The 8,892-nt window shown below is 49.7% G+C and overlaps 1 protein-coding gene across 1 annotated transcript in view; it reads right to left on the reverse strand.

The window, feature by feature from the left end:
• The window catches only part of CMTM4 (CKLF like MARVEL transmembrane domain containing 4), a 52,573-nt gene extending 44,869 nt beyond the window's left edge, over nt 1-7,704 (reverse strand). Inside the window, exon 1 of the mRNA XM_049786461.1 lies at nt 7,495-7,704. Coding sequence (XP_049642418.1) covers nt 7,495-7,680 — 186 coding nt within the window. The 5' untranslated portion in view covers nt 7,681-7,704. The remainder of the gene's footprint in view (nt 1-7,494) is intronic.
• Between the last annotated feature and the right edge of the window lie 1,188 nt (nt 7,705-8,892).

Genomic DNA, 8,892 nt, shown 5'->3' on the forward strand with positions numbered 1-8,892 from the left:
TTGGGGGGCTAGACCTGCACTCAGAGCTTGTTTTAACACCTGGCTCTGTGTTCAAGGATCACTCTTGGTGATCTTGGGCTATGGGGACCATATGTAGTATCAGGGATCAAACTTGGTAAGCCACATGCAAAGAAAAGCACCATCATACTTGCTGTACTATCTCTCCAGCCCACACTTAGTATTTTCTATCACCAAAAAAATTAAATATGATTTTCACTGCTTCTCTGTTAAAATGTATTTTACTCCTTGACCTGAAAAACAACTTTTTTTTCTTCTTTTTCTTTTTTTTTTTTGGGGGGGGTGGGGGGAGAAGGGACACATCTAGTAGCGCTCAGGGATTACTCCTATTTTTGTGCTCAGAAATTACTCCTGGCAGGCTTGGGGAACCTTATGGGATGCCAGGGATCGAACCTAGGTCAGGTCAGCCTCATGCAAGGCAAAAGGCCCTATAAACTGTGCTATCACTCCAACCCCTGGAAGACAATTTCTTTCTCTCTCTTTTTTTTTTTTTTTTGGTTTTTGGCCCATACTCAGGGGTGCTCAGCGGTGCTCAGGGGTTACTCCTGGCTCTGCGCTCAAAAAATCACTCCTGGCAGGCTCGGGGGACCATATGGAATTCCGGGAATCAAATCCAGGTCTGTCCCGGGTCAGCCACGTGCAAGGCTAACACCCCACCACTATGTTATCACTCTACCCCCCTGGAAGATACCAGTAATTTCTAAAGACAAGTCTTTCTAAGGTAAAAGGACACAGCTTTACTGGGGGCAGTGCTGAAAATCTGAGGCCATCAAAAGCAGTCACTAGTGTGTTTCCATCTCATCCCATCACCTGCAGGTCCCTGACCTGCTCATCAACCTCCAAACAGAACAGGGTAACGCTGGGCTAAGCAGTCCAAGATGGACTTCTGACAAGGTCTCCATCAAATACGGAACATGAGCCATCAATCTCTGATATGCAAACATTCTCATTTGTCTTTGGAGTCACTCAAGACAGTGCCTAAGCTAACATTAAACCCTTCACTCATTCTCGCAATTCCAAAAAAAAACAAAAAAAAAAAAAAACAACTCAGTCAAGCAAGAAAACCAGAACCCAATGGGGAGAAAACAGCTTCCCATTTCCCCAGTCTGGTAATCTTGCCCTAACACCACACAGCGCATGTCAGTGAAGCACTGGAGGGAAGCAGAAGATTTCAAAAGGTTCTCTGGAGCTAAAATGCTGATTTTGCTCTTGGCAGAGTCTGGAAGAGTCTGTGAGTTTGGAATGGGCATGCAGCATAGAGGAGTGGAGCACCTCAGATCAGTCCCTAGGCCCCTGAGAGTCCTGTTCTTACAAGTTTATTGCTTCAGCCCAACAGGTCACCAGGCTAGCCAAAGTTCACAGGAATGTCCTTGGACTCAAGGTCTCTGTGGAACGACTCAAAGTGACAGGCTAGAGGCAGTAAAGAACAAGCATCATGGGTGAGGGAGGTGGTTCAAGGGACAGAGTACAAGCTCTGCAGACATTAGGCCCTAACTGGGACCCCAGAGCTACCAGGAGTGGAACTCCCACAACAATGTATAAAAAAGAGCCAAAACTGGACTGCCTGGGTTCAACGTTCAACTCCCACACACACCAGCCATGTGACCTTGAGAGTCACAGCTACAGGGTGGGGCCCTACAATCTCCCGAAGCACATGATCTCCTTGCAGCACTAGGGGTGACCCCCAAGCACAGGGCTGGGAGTAGACCCTGAGCACTACAGGGGTCAGCCCTACATCCCCATCCCCCAGATGAGGTAAGCAAAGTCTCAGGCTCTTCTCAGCCTAGTGAGCATTCGGGAGTGTACAGGAAAGAGGCCTGTCTCCTGAGGGCACAGGGCAGCAGAGCACTGGCCTCCAAGCCAACAGCCAGAGGCTTTCCACACCAGGGGATGGCCAATCACTGCAGCAAAAGGCTTCCCTAAAGCATGTCCGGGAGGGGCCGGAGAGATAGCATGGAGGTAAGGTGTTTGCCTTTCATGCAGAAGGTCATTGGTTCGAATCCCGGCGTCCCATATGGTCCCCTGTGCCTGCCAGGAGCAATTTCTGAGCATGGAGCCAGGAGTAACCCCTGAGCACTGCCGGGTGTGACCCAAAAACCACAAAAAAAAAAAAAAAAAAAAAAAAGCATGTCCGGGAACTGAGCCTCAATAAGCCCCAATAAACAGAAGGAGAGAGAAGAGATAGAACAGCAAGCAGGGTGCTTGTCAACCTGGGTTGGCTACCCAGCATCCCGTGAGCACTACTGGGTGTTCTCCCCTCACCCCTAAAAAGGAGGGCAGTGGGGGCCGAAGAGATAGCACAGCAGTAGGGCTTTTGCCTTGCATGCAGCCAACCCAGGATGGATGGTGGTTGGAATCCCAGCAACCCATATGGTCCCGCAAGCCTGCCAGGAGTAACTTCTGAGTGCAGAGTCAGGAGTACCCGGGTGTGACCCAAAAAACAAAGGAGAAGAAAAAAAAAAAAAAAAAAAAAAAGGAAGGCAGTATTTAAATCAACAGTTTAAACAGTTTTGCACAAAAGCACATTTTTACTGTTTTATATAACATTCTCCCCACCTTAAAAGTAGTTGTCACTTTCACTCTTTTTTTAATTCTAACTTTCGTTCTTCCTTGGTTTTTGGCCACACCTGGCAATGCTAAGGGGCCACTCCTGGCTCAAGGGACCAGGCAGTGCTGGGTACTTGGGTACTTTATAAGTCAGAGCACACCGCAGGGAAATGATATGATCCACCCCTTTGTACCCTCCTTCAGGTCCGAGTTTTACTCATAATTTATGCACAAGGAGTAATTTTCATAATATTTCATGTTAGTTTTATTATCACAGACATTCCATTAAAGGCTTGATTAGAGGCTGGAGTTATGAGTTCAACAGGTACGACACTTGCTTTGCACACGGCCAACCCAGATTCAATTTCCGGAAATACATCTGGTCCCCCAAGTCGAGCTGCACCAGAAGTGGTCCATGAGAACAGAGCCACAAGTAAGTACTTCCGGGTGTGGCCCAAAAAACAAAGTCTCAGTTAATTTTTAAATCACTAGGAAGTCAACTATATTTAATTCAAATACATTATTATGATTTTGAGTGTTTACTCCAAACTTCCTTGAGACAGGAAATCATTCATTAGCAACAGTGATAGCTAACATTTATTATACACTCATAGCTTAATAAGCCAGGTGTTAATTTCTAGGCATTACCTCATTCTCTATTCCTTGGAGGGAGGTACAGGCTCACTTTACAGAAAAACCTCAGCCTTTAATTTGGCATTAATCAGTCTGGTTGCTAGTACCTGGGTGAGGCTTTTTATTTTTTTAATGTTGCACCTTAAATAAGGTGTTTTGTGTTTTTTGTTTGGTTAGTTTTTTTGAGCCACGCCCAGCTGGGCTCAGGGGACCATATGGGGTACCAGGATCGAACTATGGTCAGCCATGTGCTAGGCAAACACTCTACCCATTGTACTATCGTTCTGGTTCTAGGTCCTAGTGTTTTCATTTGTTTATATTGGTTTTGGAGGCCATATCCAGCAATGCTCAGAGCTTACTCTGGTTTAGGCAACACTCCTGCCATTGCTTAGAGGGCAAAATGTGGTGTTGGGGATCAAACCAGGGTTAGATATATGCAAGGTAAATACGTTGTTAGCCACTGTATCATCCCTCCAGCCTCTCTAGGTGAGGTTTTACCCCTGAAAGGATACATACTGGAACTTGAATATGCATGTGGATCATTAGAGACCCTGAATAAAATGTACATTATGACTCAAAAAGCAAGTGAGGATTCTGAGTAGCAATGACAACATCACCTTGAGTGCATGTTTCAAAGACCAGAGATCACTCCAAAGAAAGTGCCCACCAAAATAAAATGAAGGGCTCAGAGCTGTGATTCTGACAGAGCCCTTACAGTACGTGAATGAAGCAGAGTTCAATACCCTGTTCCTCACCACAGAAACCTACCTCACCTCAGAACCCTACCTCACCCTGCAACCCAAACTAAATACCCCAGCACTACAACCAAGCAGAAGCACTACCACAAGAGGAATTGGGGGGGGGGGGAATAAAAAAGGAAACAAAAATGAAAAATGGGCATGATTTCTGAGCACAGAGCCAAGAGTAAACCTGAGCACCACCAGGTGTGGTCCAAACACCAAAAGAAAAAGAAGTCTATTTTCCTCGAAAACCAAGAGTACTAACTTCTTTGTTTGGGTTTTTTGGGGTGGGTTTTTTGCTTGCTTGCTTGCTTTGGTTTTTTTGGGGCCATACCCAGTAGTGCTCAGGGGTTACTCCTGGCTCTGCATTCAGAAATCACTCCTGCCAGGCTCCAGGGACCATATGGGATGCCGGGAATCGAACCCAGGTGCAAGGCAAATGCCCTACAGCTGTGCTATCACTAAGACCGAAGAGTGCTAACTTCTTTTGTTGATTTTTGAGCCACACCAGCTGTGCTTAAGAAATCACTCATGGCAAAGTTGGGAGAGCATCAGTGGGGCCCGGGCCCAGCCCAAATCAACCTTGGCAGAGGCAAGCACCTTACCTCTATACTACCTCTCTTTCTGGCCCCTTGGTGGTTTGAGGGAGGTGTCTTTTTGGTTGGGGGACACCCACTGTGCCCAAAGGCTTCCCCAGCAATTAGAGTATTCTGGCCTCCTAAATGCTTCCAGCCAGCTGAGCCATCTCCCTGGCCCTTCTATTTAAACAGATTATGTTACAAGGACTATAACATCCATTCTTACAATTTCCTTTTTCCTCATCAGGGTCATGGCAGTACCTCCTTGGTGCTTGCAAGTCTGGGCAACAAGCTTTAAGCCACTGAGTCACAATCCAGGACCCCTCTACTAAATGCCTTGATGGAATTTTAGTTTTGCAACACCCAAGAAATAGTTTCAAAATGATTTATTTCTTCTCCTTATTTAAAATAGAGCCATGAAAGCCTTTGGGGTCGACTGCCAGCACACACAACCCCAAAATGGTTTAATTACATTTAGAGACAACTTTCTTGGGGGTAATAAGGTTCTTCTTGCTTAAGAATCCTGGTTTCGGGGCCGGAGAGATAGCATGGAGGTAAGGTGTTTGCCTTTCACGCAGAAGGTCATCGGTTCGAATCCCGGTGTCCCATATGGTCCCCCGAGCCTGCCAGGAGCAATTTCTGAGCATGGAGCCAGGAGTAACCCCTGAGCACTGCTGGGTGTGACCCAAAAACCACAACAACAACAACAAAAAAAAAAGAATCCTGGTTTCAAAAGCAAGGCTGACAAGGCCTGGGAGGCTGTTTCAAGTCGCCATACTCTGCCACCAGGCCTCATCCTCAGCAACTCAAGCAGAACCTCTCCTTTTAATTCTAAAGATTGTGGGAAGGTTGCACTGGTGAAAGCAGGGAGGTGTGCTCTTTTTTATGACTGAAACCCAACTACAAACATGTTTGCAATCATCGTGCTTAAATAAAGATATTATTTAAAAAAAATTTTTTTTTGGTTTTTTGGTCACACCCGGCAGCTCTCAAGGGTTATTCCTGGCTCTATGCTCAGAAATTGCTCCTGGCAGGCTCGGGGGACCATATGGGATGCCAGGTATGAACCACAGTCCTTGTGCATGCAAGGCAAATGCCCTGCCTCCATGCTATCTCTCCAGCCCCGTTTTAAAAATTTTTTTTCTAAAAATTGAACACACTAATGTTAGGGCAGAATCCCGATGTTGGGAACCCAAGTCTTTCAAATGGAAGAATTTGTAAAGTTCAACCATAAAACAGTCACTTCCCAGAGGCCATGGTGAATCCCACTGGCTTTCATGTCTGGCCTTAGATAACTAAGTTCAGTAAAGAGGAGACAATCAGCATTTTAGACAAACTGGACCGAGCTTTCATATTAGATCCTCTGGGCAGTGGGTCTAGAACGCTTATACTAGATCATCTGGGTGGTTAGATTCGTGCTCAGCAGGCCTCAGAGGCCACCTGGGCCTGTGTTCCTTCCTGCTCTTGATTCATTTCTAATAAACTGGTCACCACCAATTTTAAATAGCAAATGATACACCTCCCAACTCCTCTGCGCACTGTGCTACCAGTGAGGCCTGATGACTGAGCCAATATACTTCCGAGCACAGTCCGGTTAAAAGAAAAAAATCGATTTAAATCCCTGGAGAGGACTAGCCAGCTCCATTGATCTTCCTTCAAAATCTCCCACGGGCAATCAGCTAAAGGGCCTCAGGCTGGGAGAAAGATAAAACCCGCTAAGAGTCTGCGAATTTTCAAACACTGGGGTCCTTTATCAAGGACGAGCCCACATTCAATTATTTTTAAAGAATGTTTATCTATGTACTCAAGTATAAGCACGGGAAGATCAACACTTGGAAGAAACAAACCCGGCACGAATGGCTTCTTGGCTGAACCTCGCATATAAAGCTGACCCTGGCCAAGAATTTGGGGCTCTGCAGTTTCCCTCTGATCTGGTGCAGGTTCAGTCCGCAGAGCTAAGCCACAAGCCAGAGAGGCCTTTTAGAAAGCCTCAACGAGTGGCTTTCCCCCACCACCCCGTCCTGAAGTCCCTGGAGATTCCAAATAAGAATATGAAATTGGTGGCCGGAGAGATAGCATGGAGGTAAGGCGTTTTGCCTTGCATTCAGAAGGACGATGGTTCGAATCCTGGCATCCCATATGGTCCCCCGTGCCTACCAGGAGCAATTTCTGAGTGCATGGCCAGGAGTAAACCCTGAGTGCGGTCGGGTATGACCAGAAAAACAAAACAAAACAAAAAAAAAAAAAAAAAGAATATGAGATTGGGGTTTTCCTGCTGATTAGTCTCGCCAAAAGTTGTTTCTTTTCCCTCCAAAGCTGGAAGGCCCGGCCCGGGTCATTCAACAACTCCGGGTACCAACAACAGGGAGGGCTTCAAGGATAAGGCAAGAGGATCCAAAATGAGCATTTCGGCTTTGAAAATAGCTGCAGGGGTAAAAAATACTCTCGGCACCCCAAAAGCTCCTGGTCTCCATTCATCAAAGACTAACCATGACCGAGTCTCCAGCGCCAGACGCAACGCAGAGGCAAGGCCGGGACGTCCCCGCAGGGAAGGGTGGAGGAGAAGAGGTGCGGGCCCCGAAATCCTGCCACCAGTTGCTGCCACCAGTCGTGCATGGGGGTGTGGGGAGAAGGAACAGCAAGACCCCCAAAAAGCCCGGCCCAGCACGAGCGGGAAAGAGGGGGCGAAGGCGAAGGGCGGGAGCCCACAGGTAGGCCCGGGGGCAGGTGTAGGTTGGGGCAGGCGGCGCCCAGCTGGGGCTCAACTTGGGGGAGAGCGGGGCTCCCCGGAGGGCGGCTCGGGGGACCCCAAGGGACGTGAGGGCGAGAGGGAGGGAAGGCGAAGCTGCGAGGAGCGGGAAGCGGCGGGCGGTGGGGGTCGGGCCCGGGCCGATCGGGGCCTGCACCCCGCAGCCAGCACCCCCAGAAGGGCTGGCGGCGCGGCCTAGCTGTCGCCGGCACCGGGGGGCGGCACGTACCACTTGGGCGACCTTGAGGCAGCCGAGCGGGCCGCGCAGGTAGTCGGGGTCGCAGCGCAGGCCGGCCAGCCCGCGGCGCTGGCTCACCGGCTCGGTGGTGGGCTGGTAGGGGCTGCTGGCGCCCGAGATCATGGAGGTGCTCGAGGCCTCGCCCTCGAAGCCGTCCAGCTCCTCGCCGCTCCGCATGCTGCCGCTCGGCGGGCCGGGCCGGGCCCCCGCCTCCGGACGGACGGACTATGACTGACGCCCGCAGTTGGCGGGGCTCAGCAGGGCCGCCGCCGCGCCATCGTCGCCGCCTGCAGCGCGCGCGCGCAGCCCGCTCTGCTCCTGCTCCTCCGCCGCCCCGCAGCAGCCTCAGCTCTCTGCGCCCGGCTCGACTCCCGCCGCCTCGGCAGCGGAAAGAGAAGGAGGCGGGAGCCGGCGCGGCGCGGCGCGGCGGGCCCGAGGGGGCGGGGTTGTGAGTGGGCGTGGTTGTATGGGTGGGCGTGGTTTGTCCTGGTGGGCGGGTGATGTCCTGAAGGCCCCGCCCTCACCTGGTGGTGCGCCACCCGCGTGGAGGCTAGGTTAGGCTGCAGTGGTTCTCAAGTCCGTGGGGCGCCGTCAAGGGGCGCGCGTTTGACCTCAGCAGACGTTGTGTCATCACAAGCTCAGCCCCGTGTTTATGTGTCTCTGTGTCTCTGGAGCTGTTGGAGAGTTGCTGTTGGAAGTCCTGCTTCCAACCCCGCTTCGAAAAGCTCTGCCTTGCAAAACGTGCTCGTTGCAGCCATTCATCCAGACATCACCTCTGATTAAAATATCATCAGCTCGGGGCCGGAGAGGTAGCATGGAGGTAAGGCGTTTGCCTTTCATGCAGGAGGTCATCGGTTCGAATCCCGGCGCCCCATATGGTCCCCTGTGCCTGCCAGGAGCAATTTCTGAGCCTGGAGCCAGAAATAACCCCTGAGCACTGCTGGGTGTGACCCAAAAACCACAAAAAAAAAAAAAAATATATATATATATATATATATATATATATATATATATATATATATATCTCATCAGCTCAAAGGGCCAGAGGGATGGCATGAAGGTTAAGGCGCTTGCCTTGCATGCAGAAGGACGGTGGTTTGAATCCTGGCATCCCATGTGGTCCCTCGTGCCTGCCAAGAGCGATTTCTGAACCTGGAGCCTAGAGTAACCACTGAGTGCTGCTGGATGTGGCCCAAAAACCAAAAACAAAACAAACAAACATATATATAAATCAGCTCAAATTGGTTTATATATTTTTGTTTTGCGGGTTAAAGTTTTCTTTTAATAAAGCTACTATTTACAGTCACGCAGGGGGGCACGAAAAATGTTTTCTTCTTCCTAGGGGGGGCATGACAGAAAATAATTGAGAAGCACCGGTTTAGGGAGCCT

This window comes from Suncus etruscus, chromosome 14 (genome assembly GCF_024139225.1).
Source record: "Suncus etruscus isolate mSunEtr1 chromosome 14, mSunEtr1.pri.cur, whole genome shotgun sequence".
Taxonomy (NCBI): domain Eukaryota; kingdom Metazoa; phylum Chordata; class Mammalia; order Eulipotyphla; family Soricidae; genus Suncus; species Suncus etruscus.